The 20,082-nt window shown below is 34.2% G+C and overlaps 2 protein-coding genes across 2 annotated transcripts; both read right to left on the bottom strand.

The window, feature by feature from the left end:
* Nucleotides 1–23: 23 nt before the first annotated feature.
* LOC105698470 (membrane metallo-endopeptidase-like 1) lies at nt 24–5,474 on the bottom strand. Its single transcript, XM_012422757.1, has 18 exons — nt 5,406–5,474; nt 4,802–4,998; nt 4,403–4,564; nt 4,123–4,206; nt 3,843–4,033; nt 3,522–3,719; nt 3,344–3,451; nt 2,473–2,614; nt 2,192–2,309; nt 1,726–1,816; nt 1,447–1,623; nt 1,266–1,366; nt 963–1,021; nt 830–881; nt 696–763; nt 533–606; nt 293–460; nt 24–215 (listed from the first exon to the last, which is right to left on the bottom strand). Exons 1-18 carry the CDS (start codon nt 5,450–5,452, stop codon nt 42–44), a joined length of 2,211 nt encoding a protein of 736 aa, XP_012278180.1. The 5' UTR covers nt 5,453–5,474; the 3' UTR covers nt 24–41.
* A 5,312-nt stretch (nt 5,475–10,786) lies between these two features.
* LOC105698471 (endothelin-converting enzyme 1) lies at nt 10,787–19,419 on the bottom strand. Its single transcript, XM_012422758.1, has 27 exons — nt 19,283–19,419; nt 18,863–18,972; nt 18,326–18,388; nt 17,793–18,004; nt 17,369–17,551; nt 17,013–17,120; nt 16,708–16,849; nt 16,247–16,364; nt 15,913–16,006; nt 15,639–15,766; nt 15,491–15,549; nt 15,258–15,398; nt 14,900–14,983; nt 14,590–14,798; nt 14,062–14,238; nt 13,744–13,866; nt 13,326–13,467; nt 13,038–13,155; nt 12,885–12,975; nt 12,603–12,779; nt 12,377–12,489; nt 12,260–12,321; nt 12,115–12,166; nt 11,550–11,617; nt 11,372–11,472; nt 11,116–11,280; nt 10,787–11,013 (listed from the first exon to the last, which is right to left on the bottom strand). The coding sequence occupies exons 1-27, from the start codon at nt 19,333–19,335 to the stop codon at nt 10,849–10,851; spliced, it is 3,258 nt and encodes a 1,085-aa protein (XP_012278181.1). The 5' UTR covers nt 19,336–19,419; the 3' UTR covers nt 10,787–10,848.
* Between the last annotated feature and the right edge of the window lie 663 nt (nt 19,420–20,082).

The following is a 20,082-nucleotide window of genomic DNA, read 5'->3' as shown; positions in this document are numbered from 1 at the left end:
TATTTGCAACAATTCGTGGTCACATTCTTTGATACCTATTTCTATAAACTGTATTTTTTCTCTGGGTTCATAGGCGATCCAACGGTGCATTTATAAGCTTCCCCAAATCCGACAATACTTGAGATAGAATCAATTATTTTCATTTGTGATGCGCTATATTGCTGGGTGTCCAATGAGTATACAGCAAACTCTGATCTTACCGTCTTGCAAAAAGCCTGTCAAACAAACAAGTCATGACTTTGGCGGTACGTAATTAATTAAAAGTATGTCAAAATGTTAAGGATCAACTTACGTTTGCAAAAGCTTTAAAGAATAGCTTTTCCCCGCTCATCTTTGAAAGAATTGATAGCCTTTTTTCAACATATGTGTCTTCTTTGACTTTATCTAAGTAAGCTTTATAAGCTGCTTGAAGCCCGATAGTTGTAGCGATACTGTCACTTACATTCGGAGCATCTTGTTCCTAAGAAAGATAAGTTGGTTAATTCTATACTTTTATAAACATTCTTATAAAAGAATATTAGCTATTTCATACCGGAACGGTTTTTCCATAAATCAATTGGTACTGCTTAAATTTGTCGGTGAAGAAGTTCGTGTTTACGTTAGGCACTATTAACAAGAAATGAACTCGGTTATGAAATAAGTTGTTTACGTGTATTGAAATTTGCTTCTAAACATCAGTGCAAAATTGAACTTACATAAACCGTCAAGTGCGGCGAATATTTCACGACCTATAATGGATCCAATAGCTCCGTAATTTATAGCGCTGTAAATTTAAATTTAAACAATACAGACTAATAGATGACTAGCACAATAAATAAAGTGTACTCACTCGGGAAGTTCATGGTTGAATAATGGTATTTGAAGAATGCCCACAGGCAAAACTGAAACAATTGTTATTTATTAAATTCTTTCAAATTAAATATATTTTTTCAAACATGAAAACGTTCGCTTATGGTATGTACTTATATTGTTGTTGTATCGTTGTTGCAGTCCATTCAGTAAGTTAATGTTCTCGTACCAACTGCACAGAAAACGAACATAAGAGAACATAATAGAATAAGCTTATTTCAAAAGCATACCATTAGCACTTTTATGCAAAAATAAGTTCAAACGGTTTCAAGAAATATTTACATTAATCGTCTAGTGGAGTAAATACTTTGAAGATGGAAAAAATACATAGCATTTAAGTAATATTAATTTTGTATAAATTCTCATTTGAACGAAATGAAAAAATTCGAGTTTTTTTATATGTAACTGGTTCTTACTCTGATTCTGTTGAATCTCGAAGTTTCTTCAGTTTTCTCTTCAATGTAAATCCTTTGCATTTTAATACATTGTTGAAGTAATCGTCTTTAAGGATTTCCAGCTGTAGAGCAGAATTTTTTATTTGTTACAATCACTGTATAAAAGAACATTCGATGACGTCAATGATTATAAGCTTTTTACCTTTCTATAGTACCGATTCAATGCTTCACTGTTGTCATACCAAAAAGGGTATCCAACAAGCTCTTTTATATTTTGAAGCTTCGTTTTCACTAACAATTTTGTATTCTCATCCAGACCGGTTGCTGCTTCGATAAGTCGTATAATTTGACTCTTGATTGTGGTGAATATGTTCTTGGCCTTAATGTAAAGTTCAAAACACTTGAAATATGTTTTAGATAAAAAGAAATACGAATATCTTTTTTAAAATCAGCCGTTATTTATATATACAAGGTAACTTACAACAAGATTGGATTCCGATGAAAAGTTTTTCCTTTTTAACTCATAATAAACAGCGTGGGTTAATCCATGTTCACGAATACATTGTTCCGATCTGTAAAGATACGTTCAAGAAATGAATAATTGTGCATTAATTGTTTCTTAACGATTCGCCCAAGAAAGTACTCTTCAAGGGGTAATAAGTATAAAATCGATATTTTTCTTTAAAGAATTAATTACGAAAGTCATTGATCTCAGTAATCAAAAGTATTCATCGAAATAAAAGTTTCGAAAGTTATTAATGAGTCAAACTTGATACCGTGGTCTAAGTTATGATTTCTATGAGCATTCGATCATTTATATTCGTACTTAATCTCTAAATTATATCTTATTGAAATACAATATTCTTGAAAGAATACGAAAATGAATTTGATCATTTACGTTTCAAACGTCGGCTTCTTCAACGGTTAAATAACTTTTTATAACATACCGTGTCCCGGTCTCCTTTATTCCAAAGAATGTCTCCTGGAACTCAGCACCGATGTTTTGCATTCTGGTATTCCCGTACTTTAAAACGCGACTAATAAACTTCCAGTGTATATAATTCACTGTAATAATTAATGATCATTAATACAAGAATACTAAATCCCGTGTGCCTTGAATAGAAACTTACGCGCTCAAGAAAAGAAGATTAAGCTTATTAACTCAAATATTTTGGTATATTTTATAATAGTTTTTATACTATTGAAACTTTTGTTTCATATTTCTTACCTACGGTACGAGGTGGTGTTCTATCAAGCAGGTTAGCTAGTTCGAAAAAGTAAACCATATTGGAAATAACAATGTTTTCTGAACTTTCAACTTTTACCCGGGCGAGATTAAATAGATTCTTCACTGTCTTGATCCAGTTTACCTAATAGAAATAAAAAAAAGGTTTTCAACTCGGTAATGTTGGAAGTATTAAGGTGACGTGAAACACGTCGAGGAACTTGATCGACGTCGATAAAGAAGATTTTTCTAAATGCCTACGTTGCCGAAGTTCGTTTTTATATTGACAGCTATATCGAATTATATTGGATATTGTACCAAATGGCATACTCCACCTGTCGTTTTCGTACAATAAATATCAAGAAATCGAAGTAAAACTCCAGAAATCCTCTGGGTTCGTGCTTTCTGGGGCCCTAATTGACTGCAGAGGGACCCCTTGCGCCATCTGTGATTTCTAGGTCAATTAAATTTTCACTCCGAGACCTCGTATTCCCATCGTTTTAGCATAGAAGCGCATACAACATTTTTTTGCCTTTATCCCGTTGAAATGCGAGTTTATCGATTACCAGAGTGTTCTAAATTGTCGTAAAATTGTCCTGACCCTTTCGTTTCTCATATCAGAGCCTTCGATAATTGTATATTGATCGAAATATGAGAGCTCGACGCCATTTTGGTTCTGGTCTGGGTTAAGTTAAAAAAGTTTTTGCAAAAATCCAAATTTTGAATGTGTCAGGACAATTCTTAGATGGTCAGGAGTGATGTGTCAAAGTTTCGGACAGTTTGGTCTAATACCCTTGAAAAAAGTTGTTGTATTCGAATCGACTGATTTGAAGGGGGTTTCACTTCACCTTAATTGTAACGTGTTATCGCTTACTTTTGAGACTTCGGTCCTTGATACAGTCTTGTATAATGTCTGCCACATTTGAAGTGTCATTGGATGATCTTGATTGTTTCCGTTATTTGAAGATTCAATTTCGGTGATCTAAAAATATCATTTATATTGAAAATATTTTGTTCCGATAACGAGTCACCTGTCTAGTACCAAACCTTACATTGGCAAGCTCTTCTTCGAAGTTAATTAGTGCAAATATATCTGTCGCGATATCATTGTTAGTAATATTCGTTTCTGAAGATGGACGAAGAGCGTGAGCGGCTTCTTCGATATATTTTACATATTGAGCAATTGAATAAGGATCTTGAGAACGGTTCAACAATTTGGCACGAGGGATTGCGAAATCAGGCACCTCCAACTGCGGATTGAATATTGATAACGTTCAGTATTATATAATTCTTAGTTTGCCAGCTACCTTTCCAAAGTGGTAAAGAATCGGCTAAGTGTATCAGTAATATATATATGGATATCACAGTTTTACCGAAATTATAGGAGATTGGCCATTTTGACGAATCGAAATTTTGTACAGAGCGAAGGTTTCAGAAATTAGGTCGTAGTATTTGTGGAGGTTTTGCCATGAATATTGTTCTTTCCTTCTGGAAATAATAGGCCAGCCCCCATTCAAGTCCAACTTCTCTCGAATTTTAAGGAGACCCGTTCTCTCGATGGTGACTAGAAGATAAATTGAAATTAGTATTTGCTCTTATCGAAATATTTTACATAGATTCACTTTTATTTATTTATCGTCATATAATGCTTACACGTGTCTACGCAATCACTGTATAGCACTTTGGCCTTCGTTAACGATGAACTGTCTGTTTCACTAAGGTCTCCTTTTAAAATGTCTAGAAAAATAAGAATGATTCAATATCGCAAAATGAATGGTTACGGAAAATGAATTTATATTCAAACGATATACACAGCTAGAAAAGAGAGATTTGATAAATCTATAATTGCATTACTACCTCACTCGTCTCAAGAATATGTTTTACCTTAATAACGTACTGCATTTTTTTTCAGTAGAACTATTGGAATAAATACCTTCAATATTTTTAGCATACTTTTCTTGAAGCGTCAAAAATTGATCCGTGTAATTCTTTCCTTGTGGTACCTCTCGAATGTTGTAGTAACCACCACAAGCGTATTCATAAAAATTGTTGCAAGGATTTATAGTATGATGTTCATTCCAGATGATGTCAAATTCTAGAATTTTAGAAAGTAATTTTTTCATTGTATATTAGAATCGAAAGCATTTATGCAAAGAATACAAGAAAGGGTTTAGAAAACGTTGCGCGGTGATTTCGAAAAATATTTTGTATGACTTCCATGTCCATTTCTTCACAGGCAGACCTTGATGATAATCAAAAATAAATAATTTTTTGGAAATATTTGACAATTCACGATTCATGCTTCCCTTTCAATTATCAGATTTTCACATACCGACGGATTTGCAGGCAGTACTATTACAAATGCTGATCGGTTTGCTGGCTTCATTAGTGACACCTCCAGATGGAACAGAAGGATCGGTTGTCAGAGGTAACGAAATTGGAACTTCTGTATTCTCAGGTAGAGCAGACGTATTCGACAAAGACTGGGAGAATGAAGTTCTCACAACTGCTAAACTGACCAGGAAAAACCTGCAGAAAAATGCACTTCAATTCTGAGACTAAAATTGTGTTAATTGAATTTAATATCTATTCATAGATTCTTTCACCGATTTATTGGTCGTCATATTTCATAACAAGTACTTCCAGAGAACCTTTTATTGTACTAAAACGGCCACTAGAAACCCCAAAGTCAGTTATTAAGTTGTACTAGTTGTGATATTATAAATTGAAATGGGCACTTTTTGAATCGATCTAATCTATATGTGCCATTGAAGCAAATCGGTCATTTCTCTTGATTATTATTCTTATTCAAGTCCATACATTTAGCGAAATAATTGGTCGCAATGGATGAGGAGCGACGTTTAAAGAGACTAATTTTTCAAGGTGACGGTTTAACGACTCTATAAAAAAGGAAATTGAATCTATTTCTGACGTACAAAATGATTTTTCTCCAACATGCAGGTGCACCATCTGCCGACGCCATTGCCACGCAGAATTGCGGTGTGGCACAACACACGGCAGGAACTAAATCTATATCGAAACGTTTTAACACTTTCCTTAGTTTTATAGCCAAGAATGGTCTTTATTCTAGGAGATAAACGTAGGTAGCGGGGCGTACAACTGTATCTATTTACTTTTAGTTGATTGTTCTTAGACGGTACTTCCGGCGTATCTTTGGTTTTACATTGCTTGACAAACATCCGTATCGACTGTCTGAAATACGGAACGAACGTTTTTTTCCACATGAACACGTTGATTTCATCCACGCTTAAAAAATCTGAATATATTTCATAAGTGAACCTTATGTTACGTAATAAATATAATAAATCGGAGAACCGTTGTCGGAAGTTGTTACAATAGCGTTCCAGGAGTGAACACTTACTCATGTAATAAGTTTAAATTTCACTCCGCTTAATAATTAATTGGTAAAGTTCTACATACGATTTTTGCAATCATTTCTTTTCATTTACAAGGAGGAATAAGTCATTGACACAAATGATGCATTTTATTTTGATCTAAAATGAAAAGAAAGAATTAATTTATTTAGAAAACACTGTAAACACGTCGGTGCAAGCGGTTCTACCTCTGTAGTAACGAATATCGGTAATAACTTAATGTAATATTGGCCCAGTATTATTAACTACTAGCTAATATTGAGTCAATTTGATATTTGGTAAATATTAGAGTAAATATTAAGTTCAATATATTGGTATAATACAGGAGAAATGCGGTTACCCACTGAACACCAAACCTAACAGTTACATAATTTAAACCTAACAAATAACATAACGATTGTTACAATATAATAACCTAACAGTTACGTAACATAGAGCTAACTAGTTACATGACATTTGTTACAATGCAGTAACTTAACAGTTATGTAACATGGAGCTAACAGGTTACATAACATTTGTTACTATCATATCTATATAAATGTAACGTAACTTTGTTACTCTTATCTTACATTGTGTTACTGTCCTGATATTACTGTGTATATGCAGCACATATTTGTAACAAAACAGAACTACATTGAGGCTAACTGTCATCTATTTTATTACATCATCGCCATCGTCATTGTCATAATTCATCGTCAAATGTCATAAGATTAATATATGTCATATTTTGTTTACTACTCGTATGAAAAAATGTGATTTTAATTCGTACGCGCATACACATCATCAGTTATTGTTTGCTAGTTGAGTGAAATCGTAGTCTTTATTTAAAATCAGATAGTTTATCATTCACATAATTTCATTTAAAGTCTGATTTATTATATAATATCTAACTATTGCCAAGTGCCACAAAACAATACAAAATAAAAAATTACATAATTTTTAATAAAATTGCATTATTTTTTTTATTAAATATTTGAAAAATTAATAGTATTTTTTAGGTAACTGAACTTATAACATTAATATAACATGTTACATAACATGTTACCTTATTGAGTGGGAAATAATAACAAACATCTAACTTCAACGTTACTTTTATGCTACATAACACGTTAGCTTCGAAAATGTAACATTTACTTAACAGTTATATAACAGTGTTCTGTGGGTAGGTACATGATACTTTGTTATAATACATCTACAATGTTAGATGTAGATAGCTTTTCTATATTACGATGGAAAATTCTGCTAATGAATAAAAATGTTTACAATTCAATATTGGGGCAATGCTCATACTATTTAGCTTCCATATGATTCATATTGTACCAATTAATATTGCTCTATGGGTTTGGAAATTTTTCGTAAGTCCATTCTCCCACCTCGCGATTTGCAAAGCAAAGAGTATAAAATAGCTAGTGATCGAGTGGACGAGAATCAATTAAAACGAAGTGTTTTGTCTCCAACGAGAAACGTCTTTTCAACCATTTCAGGTATCAGGCGGTGAAACCTTTTGACCGTTCCACCAATTAGGTGGTTTGATAACACCATCACCACAACCGCGCATTACCACGCCTCATGCGTTGACGGGTCACGGCTATGACGGAAACCAGTATAGGTTTGGAAGTCGACTGGTCCAAATTAATTATTGTGACAGTGAACCGCTATCAGAAAATAAATTATTGTTAAAATAGTTGAGAAAACCCGTAACGTTTCGAGGCAAGAAGTCACAACTCGGATTTTGCAAGGTTTAATAGGGAATAAATATGTGGGCCTTCAGCTGAGTCCTACATGGACGTTTCGATACGTGGTGGAAAGGTATGGTATCTAAGAGGAAGCTGAGTTTAATCGATTTTTCGGATTATTTAAGAAATGCTAAACTATTACTCCAACTGCGAGTTAGCTCGCATTTCATATTCATTTTCCTATTGGACGCTGGTTCCCGAAGGATTAACTAGTGGAGATGAAAGGTCCCCGAAGGACCCAGTCCAGGATCACGAATGGCCCAGTTCTCCTTTTGTCTTTTCAATGAGGGAATGACCTGGAAGGGTAATCAAGGAGGGCAGGACCGTGTCGCAAGTGTTAATGCAAGCGATTCTGGGCCATACCAGGCGGGGTCCCAACGTTTTGAGGCAGGCGACCCAACTGATCAGAACCCAAGATCTTCGTTTCGCTACGTGTGAATCACGGAGATATCAATAAAATGGTGAGCGAAGGGAGAAAGATGGTGATTGAAGTTGAAATTTAGGGATTTTCGATAGGAATTAATAAAGTTTATTGGCTAAAGAGACAAGATTCCAAAGGGAATTCAATGAAAGGGTTGCGCGCGCGCTTTGTGCGTGTGTGTAATGTGTAATGTGTAATGTGTATTCGTGAGTGCATGCAGGTGTTTTTCCATTCTAAATATCTTGACGCTGACGATGTCGAAGTTAACGTTGATCTCGAAGTTGACGTTGACGTTGATGATCGCACGATTTGAAGTTGAACGGGCGAATTGAAACTCGCTCCGTAAAGACTGGTGTAACGAGTGAGAAGGTGTTATATAAAATGGCAAGTGTCGAACTCAAGAAGTTGAATATGATAGTGACGAGAATTGTACGAGAAATCGGAAGTCTAATTTGGGAAATATAACGAGAAGTGTAAGTTTAGAAGTATCAGGTGTAGTAACAAATGTAAAAGTCTCGCGCGCTGCTTAAGTTCTATCTTATATTAGTTTACTACCCCTATTGCTCGAGGCCCAAACTTTCGGTAGTGGGGTTTGGAAAACATCCTTAGAGCGAAGAGTGGGGTTTGGAAAGTTGTTGTTAATCCCCGTGGTGGGGTTTGAACAAATGCCCTCGGAGTGAGGGAAGTTAATAATTTTGTCTTCTCGGAAAACTATCGGGATCGCCATTACTACCGAAATTGATGGGGCTGCACATGCAGGGTGGCTTCGGATATCGCGAGGTCCCTTTATCTTATATTTCTACAATTTGATGAGTGCAACTCGAAACGTAAATTTGTTGGGGCCTCGCTAGCTTAATTTATTTTTCCTAACATAGTAAAATCTTATTTGACAGTAGGGTCGGTCGGTCGCGGGAATTAAGGCAGGATGACTCTCGGTTATCTGAACCTATGTGAAAAATGATCCGTTTAAACTCTGAGATTAGTATGACTTTTCCCGAAATCCTGGGTCTTCCGGTCTTAGTTTGATATTTGAGCCAATGCACGTGCAGGAAACGGATGTCGGAGTATACTATTGGGTTGTTCGGAAAGTAATTTCGTTGTTTCCCAACACAGGCCAACTTCACACTTAAGCCGCATAATCATTATATGTTTTGACAACTGATTTAGCAAGGCTTGCTTGTGAAAAAGTTTGATTGATTCTACGCAGTAGTTTTTGGTTGGTACCCTTTCAAATATGGAAAGTGAAAAGTGGCATTTTCGGAATATTTTACTTTTTTACTATCGAAAAGGTAAAAATGCCGTTCAAACAAGAAAAAAATTATCCGATGTGTATGGAGAAGATGTATTGACAGAACGCAAGTGTCAAAACTGGTTTGCAAAATTTCAATCCGGCAATTTTGATATTGAAGATGCCCCACGTTTTGGAAGGCCACTTAAAGCTGATGAAAACACGATAAAGGCATTAATTGATGCAAACCGGCGAATAACAACTCGTGAAATCGCTGAGAGATTATATTTATCGAATTCGACCATTCATGATCATTTGAAACGCCTAGGTTTAATCTTAAAGCTCGACATATGGATTCCTCGTGTTCTTACGGAAAGAAATTTGTGTCATCGCATTGACGTCTGTGATTTGCTTCTCAAACGTTAAGAAAATGATCCATTTTTGAAGCGCATCATTACTGGGGACGAGAAAGGGGTTGTCTACAATAATGTTACACGCAAGAGATCATGGAGTAAAAAAGATGAACCGGCTCAAGGAACTTCGAAAGCCGAAATTCATAAAAAAAAGGTGATGGTATCTGTTTGGGGGGATTTCATAGGAATTGTTTTTTTTTGAGATTCTACCGAACAACACAACGATCAATTCTGAAGTGTACTGTCACCAGCTGGACAAATTGAATGATTCACTTAAACAGAAGAGACCAGCATTGATCGATAGAAAAGGTGTAGTGTTTCACCAAGATAATGCGAGACCTCATACAAGTTTCTTAACTCGCCAAAAGCTTCTACAGCTTGGATGGGATATACTACCACACCCACCATATTCTCCAGATATGGCACCTTCTGATTATTACTTGTTCCGGTTTCTACAAAATTTTTTGAACGGTAAAACCTTTACTTCAAATGAGGAGGTCAAAAATCACCTGGATCAGTTTTTTGACAGCAAAAACCAAACATTGTATGAGCGTGGAATCATGCTACTGCCAGAAAGATGGCAAAAGGTATTGGACCAGAATGGACAATATATAATTCAATAAAATATTTATTCGCTATAAAAAAATCGTTTTTCATTTTCATAAAAAAAAAAAACGAAATTTCTTTCCGAACAACCCAATAATTTCGACGGTATACGAAGTAAGTGACAAGTAACATTGACTCTTGGTCTAAGTCACAGTTTAAATCGAAAGATCGTGTCGTGAGTGCCCATCGAGAGAGCGATTCTCCAACCTGATCCAAGTACTCAAAGCTACGCTGACAGACACAGATCATAAATCGATACTTGATTGAGAGGACCGAGGGGGTATTCACTCAGGAAATCATGGATTTTAACGCTTGAAATCATGTGGAGATCAGGTGGAAATCGTTGGAAATCACCGAACACTGTCACAATTTTAAGGCCAAACGTTACGTGTTACCGAATCGCATTGTTATTTATTATATGAAATCAGAGTCATGCGGATCTCAAACAAGGAAATAATTTTCACTGATTTCCAAATGAATAGCCCCTTGGGTTGGACTCACATATTAATAAGGACTCATTTCCGAATAGTTATTTATTTTCACAGAAGGTCAACATTTTCAGAGATACAGGTTAACTCTCTTACAGGGTGCACTTAGTTTCATAACTCATCTGCTGTGTTGATAAACATTGAAAAGCGGTTTTAAATTTGCTGTGTTTGATTGCATCCAGTATTATTAATTGTGATGGATTGTAAGCAGCATATCCTGAGTTTGCAGATTTAGGGTCATGTACAGTGCAATGAGCCTGTCAAACGGAACATCAACGAAGGGATCAGTGGGATGCCAAACCATCGTAAAATGTTGTTACTCTAACTTAAAAATGACTCATTAACAAACGTTTACGTACGTGTGCAAACGCCATGAAAAAGAGTTCGTCGCCGCTCCTGTGAATAAATCGTTCGAGCTTCTTATCCACGAATCCCTGTTTCCTTGAAGCTTCTTTATAAGCTTCATAAGCAGCTTGCAGTCCGACAGTGGTCACTAAACTTCTTTCTAAGTTCTCGGGTATCAACTGGAGAATTCAACAATATTTAATCGTTTGACAGAGGAATAATTTTGTCAACATCGAGAAACGCATAAAAACAGAGATAGCATCAACTTACGCTAGCAATTGTTCCGAAAGGGGTCGACTTAAGTTGATCAATGAAGCAATGAAAATCTTCAATCTTCTCGGCTTCGTCGATTGTGTTGAAGTACGATTGGACTGAAAGTGTGACAAATGTTTGAGTAAGTTATAATAGCGATTTTACAATTTGTCGCAATTTCAGCTGTGAGACTTACAAACGTTGAGAATTGCTCGAAAAATTTCCTGGCCCATTAAAGCTCCAATTGCTCCATAATTCATCGCACTGAAATTAAGAGAACATTTGTTTTAAAGTTATAAGAAGGTACATGAAGTTTCTGAAGTGAATGTAAACCTTAATCTACATATATGAAAGAGATCCCTGAATGACTGGTTGACAGGATTTTTCGAACTTCAACCTCTAAGAGGGTGAAAAGGAGTAAAATGTGTTTTTACAAATTTCTTAATTTTTCTGAAACCCACTGAGACATTGACTTAGTTTTTATTTAAACAGAGTACATATAGAAATATCTGAAAACCAATTTTAGGATTTTATCCTAACCAAGCCCTAAGGGGGTGAAAAGTGATAAAAAAAAGATTATGAATTTCGAATTCTACTTACATATATCGGGAGCGAAATCGTGATTACGGATACTAGTTTCTAATAATGTTTAAACGTCACTTATCATGTGATCTTTCCTTTCGGCTTCAAAATCGAGATTACACTAGTAATTTAATGCTATTAATTATCAAGAAAAGACAGTGAACATTTATCAAACTTACATTGGTAGATCCAAACTAAAGAGAGGTGGCTGAAGTATATGCGCAGGAAAACCTGGAAAAAATGAAAAAAAAAAAAAAAAACGTCGCTATAATAGGTGAACGTAAATAGAGCCGGAATATAAATATAGAATCTACAATAATGTACTTATGGAGTAAGTATCAGGTTTAAATCCAAATCTGTTGGCCATGTCAGTGTACGAATCCCATCTAAAACAAAAAATCAAGTAGTGGCCGGTTTCTCATTTAGTTAGATGTAACTTACTTTGCTTCCGTCTCGTCAACTGTTTTTTGTAAGTTTTCAAGCTGATTTTTTAATTGAAACTTCTTGTAACTTAAAATATTATCAATGTATGGCAACTGCTCATTTATGATTAACTGTAAAAGTGAGGATATAAACGTTAGAGTTTATATATAAGGTGATTAAAGTTTCGAGACTAATGTTGATTTTCAAAAACTGGTCCTTTACAATAGTTTAAGTTAATACAAACCTGACTATAGTAATAATCGAAGTTTGGATTGATGTCGTGTGTTATAGGATAACCAATATGTGATTTTAATTGGTCAAATTTTAGTGTCATTAGATATTTACCAGTGTCGTCTAACCATTTCATATTTCTAGCAATTGTTTCGACTTTAGATTGGATTTCCAGAAATATATCAGTGGCCTAAATAAGAGAAAAACGCGTGCGAGCGTTTAATAATTTCTAATATTTACAACGTTGCGAAACAAGTGGAAGTAAAGTCATTGAAATGTTATTCATTTTTCTTACTAGGTTTTTGGATTCCTTCGAAAAGTGTTTTTGTAAAAATGCATGATATATGGCGAGTTTCATTGGGTTCTGTTCCGTACACTCGAGATTCCTGGAATTTAGGGTGTTACAAGAGGATCTTTTTTAAATTTCCTACACATTTTGAAAACTTACCGCCTTGGATTTGTTGTTATTCCATAGTACTCAAAATTAATATCAGAAGCAATTTTTCGCATTAAGGTTGAACCGTATGGAAGCATATTGTAGATAAAATTCCAATGTAGATATTTCACTGACAACATTACAAGCAATTAGAATAGTTTCGTATAAATCGTATTTATAACAACACAGACTATAATTACTGCGTTAAACTTGAATGCTCTGATTTTTCGTGTAAAATTTTATATGTATAACTAAATGGTATGTTTAGCCTACTTTAAAGAATTAGTAGTAAATACCAACCAATTCTATTACGTGGTGTGGTTTTGAGCAGATTTACCAGTGCAGTAAAATAATTGCGATTCGTTATTAAAAGTGGAGTAGACTTGCTTATTTGAACGTTCGTAAGGCTGAAAACTTCTCTTATTGCGTTCAGCCAGTTGAACTGTAAAAGGAAAGACCAGTTTCATTACATTTTATCGACCACCATGTCTTCTTTATCGAATATGAATCATAGAAAAGTTTTTCTTTAGTTTCAAATTCTTTTTGACATATGCTAGTCATTTTTTAATCTTCTTACTCGCACTTTCTTGAAAACATGACAGAAGGTTAAGTTTTTTTCTTTATTAGTTACCAACCGCTAACGAGTGAATTTCGATTTTTATCCCTAAATTCAGTAATAGTATAATAATATGAAATATAATAATTTCTCAAGCTTTACCTTGATATTTGGCCCTGTTTGACTTTTAGTAACCTCGTTCATTATTGAAATCCAATTTTCGAGTGTAGTGATATGATCGTTTAAATTGTCATTCGATGGAAAGCGATTATTAAGTAGCACAATCTGAAAAAATCACTTTTCGATAACAATCTGTAGATGTAAGTTAACACTTCGACATTACTTCCAAAAACTCGTGGAGGTCCGAAGGCATCTCAAAAACTTGAGGAAATTTGCCGAAGTACTTGACGGAGGTCGAAAGAACCTTTTTGGAAATATTTTTGATCCTTTGAGCTTTGGAGATTTAAAAACTAATCTTACCTTTGTGAGCTCCTTTTCGAAAAGTATTATGTTGTCAATTTGTGGATTGTATACGTAACCAACTTTTGCAACTTTTGAGAAAGCCTCCACTATTTTATCCATATACATCCTATATTTTGCTTCCACCAATTTATTGTTTAGCGATCCAGGAGGCATTGGTAAATCAGGCGGATCTAACTATGGATCGCAAGATACGTTTAATCATCACTATACTAGTTTTTTTTCTTAAATAAAATGGTACCATTTTGACAGAATGTAACGTGAAAATATCCCTGCATACTTCGCCTTCTTTAAATTGTGTCCTTTAGTATTTTTTTGTATCTTATTCTTCATTCAATCACGCGAATGTACGAGATAATGCATCTACTGGAAATAATTCTAATGACGGCTTTTAAATACTAAGTAAGAGAAATTCTTTTTCCTTCTCAATTTCTATATTTTTAATATTCTCTGTCTTTGATAATCCCCATTTTCAATATTACGAAAAAAAACTACCATTTAGATTCATTAACCGTAGTCTTAACTCACCGCCAAATACCATGTTGATTTTCCAGCTTTTTCAACGGGACGAAGGCTGATTTTAAATAATGAAAAGATGCCATACTGTGCATAGAAATTGAGTATACTCTGCCAAGTATGCGTTGATTCTGTTGATAACTTGGTACTCAACAGTGACCAGCCGCCTTGTGAATTTATAACATCCAGGACAGCACTGATACTATATTCGTTAAGTATGGCTGTAAGAAAAATTCGAATTAAATTTTAGCCAATCTCATTTAATAGACCCAAACTGAGTTTCGAAGATTTCGTAAATTTAATAGTCTAAAAGCTGATATACCATTGTCCATGCACTGCTTGTAGAAAATCTTCGCTTTTCTCAGTGACTGGCTGTCTAGAGGACTGAAACTGTCGCTCAAAATTGCTGAAAATAATTTGAAATTTACATTGTTAAACAATTAATTACATTTAACAACAATGTGGTTTAGGCACACTCGGTAGCGGGATTTCATAAAATAATTCCGAGGCACCTAATTGTACAATGTTGATATTATGAAAGTTGAATATTCATTAGGATCAATTTATGAAAAACGATGGTCAATCAGATGTAATGCATACTGTATGTTTTTCCTGCAGAACACTAAAAGAGAATCAAGTCGACACTTGCTTGAATGTTATTTATTAATAAGGGTGATTACCTGATGACCGATTTAGGTTTGCTGATTCAAGGGCGGTCAATTCATTATTAAAATTCGTTAAATGGTAATTTCCACAAGAATATTCGTAAAAGTTGTCACATGGCTCCACTTCATAATTATGAACGAGGTCCAAGTCAAGGGCTACATAATAAAATTGTTATATTTGTTTATGATATCAACAGCATAAGACCGTCATAAATTCGCGTAGAAATTTGTGCGAAGAAAATCCGTACCTGTTCGTTTGCAGATTTTGCTTGCACATTTGTTAGAAGGAATCGCTGGTATAAGAGTGCTATTAGCAATGAAAATTTAGATTTATTTATTTGGAGACATACATTAAAAACTTTTCTTTGAATTCTTTAAACTCTTCTACACGTTTACCTGTCTACCTTATGAGGCTGAAGACCTACTAACGACGAATCTGGATTTCTCAATTTTTGCAGTGATTCCCTAACGGCACGATTTTTCAATAGTAACACATTGTCCAAATAATGAAATCCAAGTTTTGGCTGTAGAAGATTAATTCTGTTAAGTTCGTTAAGTTGAGAAGGTTGAGTACAAAAAGCAAAAGTTGTAAGTTTCATCCTACCAGTTAAGTTCAAGAACAGTAACAATTAATGCGAGTGTTGATCCACATGCAAATTGCAATACTTACGAAGTCTTTCTTTGCTATATCAGTGTTGCCAGTCGTGTGAATTTTGGAAAGTATCGAAATTGCAAGTTGCCTTTCCTTTTCGCAAATTATATTTCTGAAAAGAAAGCTTGCGGTATTTCAAACGTAAACATTAAACCTTTTTCGATAAAATTTATACATTTACTGTATCGTAGAAAAACTAAAAAATGTATATAACATATAATTACCTAAATATTCAAATAAATACTAACGTATCATTCACTGAGTCTTTGTTGAGACGATTCAATCGAATGTTAATTACTTTAGTTGAATATATAATTTATTCATAAGTCATAGAGAACAATTTTAAACCAACCTTGTTTCTTCAGCAACAGATTTCCGCAGAATGTTTTTAAATTTCTTGTCCAATTCAACCATATTCTTATCGCCATATTGTAGCATATTTCGTATAAAGTGCCAATGAATGTAATTAACTGCAACAAAAACAAAAATAGTTAAATTCGTATGCATTACTGATAAAAGAAAATAACGCTTATTGTAATTTGATTTGTGTTATTGCACATCATACGTAAGTAACGAGATTTTCGACCTTGCATTATAATTATACGTGAATCCAGTTTTACATACATGACAAAGAAATCAAATGTTAAAATGACCAAACTAAATAAATTGAATAATCGTGAAAGTTTCACACTTATTGATATTAAAGAAGATGAAACACATCGTGCTAGACGTATATGAAATAATTTGAAGAAGAATTAATTTTACATTGAATTCGTAACATATGAAACAGGTATTAGGATGTTCGGATATTACTTATGGTAGATATTGGTGTAGCATTGAGGACGTCCACGAGTTTATATATGTAATAACTGCTTTTAAAAGAAATCATCTCATTGCTGTGGATTTCTACGTTCGTATCACGGAAGAGATTCCGTATAATATCCAGCCAATGAATCTGAAACAAATTCAAAGAAATTCCTGTACATTTCAGTATAGCCGTACTTTTCACTGGTAATTGGAGAAAATTGCTCAGTATTTTGTCATATTGTTGTTGCAAATAAAGCCGGTAAACTGGAATCGTCCTTTTGATATGGGACAAGCCGCAATTTTATTCTTACTTGTGATACTTCCCAAACACTGTTTCTGATATTATACCGTTCTTGAAATTGGGAGATCTGCAATGTTGCTTCCCTATCCGACAATATCTGTCTGACACGTTGAGCGATCTGTATTAAACAATTATTTCAAAAGTTACATAAAATAACAAGCCGATTAAAAATAATGTATAATTTATAGCGTGTTAAATTCTTTACCGCGATACTTTTTGCATGTGACGCCATTATATAATATTTGGTTAGACCGTTTTTAAAATATTTTTGTTTAACAATCTAGAGCGTATTACACTTCGTTGGACGTCAGATTTACACAAGATGTTAGTTTTAATTAATTTATATATTAAAAAATAAAACATCACCTCATATAATTTCTGTTCAAATTCGACCATTTGTTCGATTTCCTGGTTTATACTTTCAATGGAAACGGTGGACGACTGAAACTTTACGAAAATTCTCGCCACGTTTCCGATCAATCGTTTATATTCTTCCACAGATTCCTGGGTTTGTAACGCTTCTTGTAATGCGAAATCGGGCTCATCAACCTGATAACAATTTCCATATCATCAAATTTGAAACTTACAATTTGTGACGAGTAATCCTGTTTCAATCTCGAGCTCACATTAATACAAAATATTAAGGATCGTAGAAATTATAAAGTTGTCAGGAATTTTTTTTGTCGAAATACAATTTTTACATAGTGTTCGCAATTTGTGAAGATTAATTCTGAGTTCGAATTAAAATGGGTGTGTTTTTGCGACTTCTATCAATGGAGAATATACGTACTGTGATAAGGTATTCAGCCTGGGATTGCTCACTTTTACGAACGTCAATTTTAAACAGGGATGCATCACCGGTCAGGCGTGTATAAACTTTGTCGATTTCCTGCCAAGAATGGTCATTGGGTTTCCTCTCATCTTTTGGCATTACTATGAACCAACCACCTAATTTCTCCAAGATAGCTACAATTGTCTGAATTCCTCGACTTTCAATATCACCTGAACGAAAAGAAATAAGCTTTTTAACTTCAAGATCAGAAGTTCTAAAATCCCTGTCAGTTCCTCTTGCTCCGTAAAATGTGCTATATCGATGTTGAATAAATCTTAATAATTATCCGTTCATCGAATTGATAACATTCCTTTTTAATCATGCCGTTTCATGTATCGATTGCTTAGCCTGAAAGTTTGATTATTGACATGAAAGCTTATGAGGCCTTTTTTTTTCTGGAACTTCTTAAAGATTCAACATTCGTTCATTTCTTTTAAGGAGCAGAGCGTCTTCCACGGATTTAAAATAAATCATTACAGGAAATTATTTACTTGAGTTCAAACACGACTGGTAGTGCACGAGTGATAAGTTTGCGACAGGATTGTTTTTACTCTCTGAAACATTAATAACAACATTAGTCCGTTTTGCGATATATCAGCTTGAAGAGTCTTCTAGTTGACCACCTATTTTTAAGAGGTGCGAAATTTACAAATTACTGTATGCCAGATCTGTACTCGAGGGGATATGAAAATGACGTCAAAGACGTCTCGTTTATGAAACTTTTCTTCGAATTACGTGTACCGAACCGTTAAACACTTGACCATGTGAATTCAGAGGCTCAAAGGAAAGTCCCGATACCCATGAAAATTCAATCATTTTAAAACTTGTTCACAGACATTTTAAAAATGTTGTATAAAATGTGAAATTTTATGGGTGTCGGGACATTTGTTAACGCCTCTACATTCACGTGGGGAAATTTCAAACGATTCAGTATACTCAGTTCCGAGAAAAGTTTTATGAACGATTGATCGTACGGACGCCATTTTCACATCGCCTTAATGAATGAAGCAATTGTTGTTAATACTTACGATCTTGTTCAGAAGCTGAGGGAACGCCTCCTGGTACATCTGAAATTCCAGGCGGTCCTGGGGAGATTTCTTCGTCAGCATTGATACATGCCAGTACAAACATACATGCTCTATAGCAAAAAAAAGACAACAAAATGCTTTAAACGGTTATTTTCCAATAAACGCAAAGTTTTCAGAGCAAATTTAATTTTTAATAATGCATAAAAATTCGCGCGTCCCTACTAGACCACAATTTCGACAGATATATTTGTACTGTGTTAAAATTGCAGCAATGGTGAACGCTAAACGTAGCAAGTTAGCTTTAATAAGTTACTTTAATTTTTTAATTTAAAACATCGGGATTTATGAAGTTAATGCTGGAAAAAGTTGAAATTTTTTATAATATAATATAAAAATAAGTTAAAGTAAAGTTGGTCTTACAAATAAATGCTGAGGTGATTGGGACCGTATCTTGAGTTCTTTGGAATTTTCATTATGTCTTGCACTTTCGGGAAACACTGACAGAAATGTGGAAAATTTCTATTTCGAATGGGAAATTGAAGAATTTTTCTAAAACGTTCTTGACACGTCTCAGATACTTTTAAAATTATTGCTAAGATAAGTGAACTCACGAAAAATCGTTACCGAAAGAATGACAAACGTATGCACGACGAAATAATATTGGTATCATAGCATTAATGTAAGTTATCATTTATGTCAGAACCGGATGTTATAAATGTTTGAAAACGAGTGCTGTTTATAGCGAACAGAAGTCTAAACGTTTGATTAATTTTTGACGAGAACGTTCCTTTCTTTTTCTGATTGAAAACGACTTTCAGAAAATAACATTAGATGCTGAAAATTTTGCTTAATTTCCCTGCTGGTAATATGTCTAGAAATTAGGAGAGCTTTTACCATACTTTATATTAATTTTCACTGTACATATAAATAAATTTCAATAGTTTCGAAGAGAATTTGGCATTAAATCGATTCGCCATTAATCTTAAAAATAAAAATAACCGAAAAAATAAGATTGCGTTTCTTGCTAGTATATGTCGAAGAACTTTTTAAATTCTGAAATCATTGAAAGAGGCTTCGAAAAGTGAAACTTTTTCTTTATCGATGTCTCGTGTTGTTCTGCGATTGAATATTAATTTCGGTAAACTAGACGCTACATTACCGTGTCTTAACATCCCTAGTAGCATAGAATAATTTCTAAATATTTCTTTGTAATCATTGCT

The sequence above is a fragment of the Orussus abietinus genome, unplaced genomic scaffold, assembly GCF_000612105.2.
Source record: "Orussus abietinus isolate OABI.00-Male unplaced genomic scaffold, Oabi_2.0 scaffold421, whole genome shotgun sequence".
In the NCBI taxonomy this organism is placed as follows: domain Eukaryota; kingdom Metazoa; phylum Arthropoda; class Insecta; order Hymenoptera; family Orussidae; genus Orussus; species Orussus abietinus.
The sequence above is the reverse complement of the archived record's forward strand: the minus strand, read 5'-3'. Positions and strand labels throughout refer to the sequence as shown.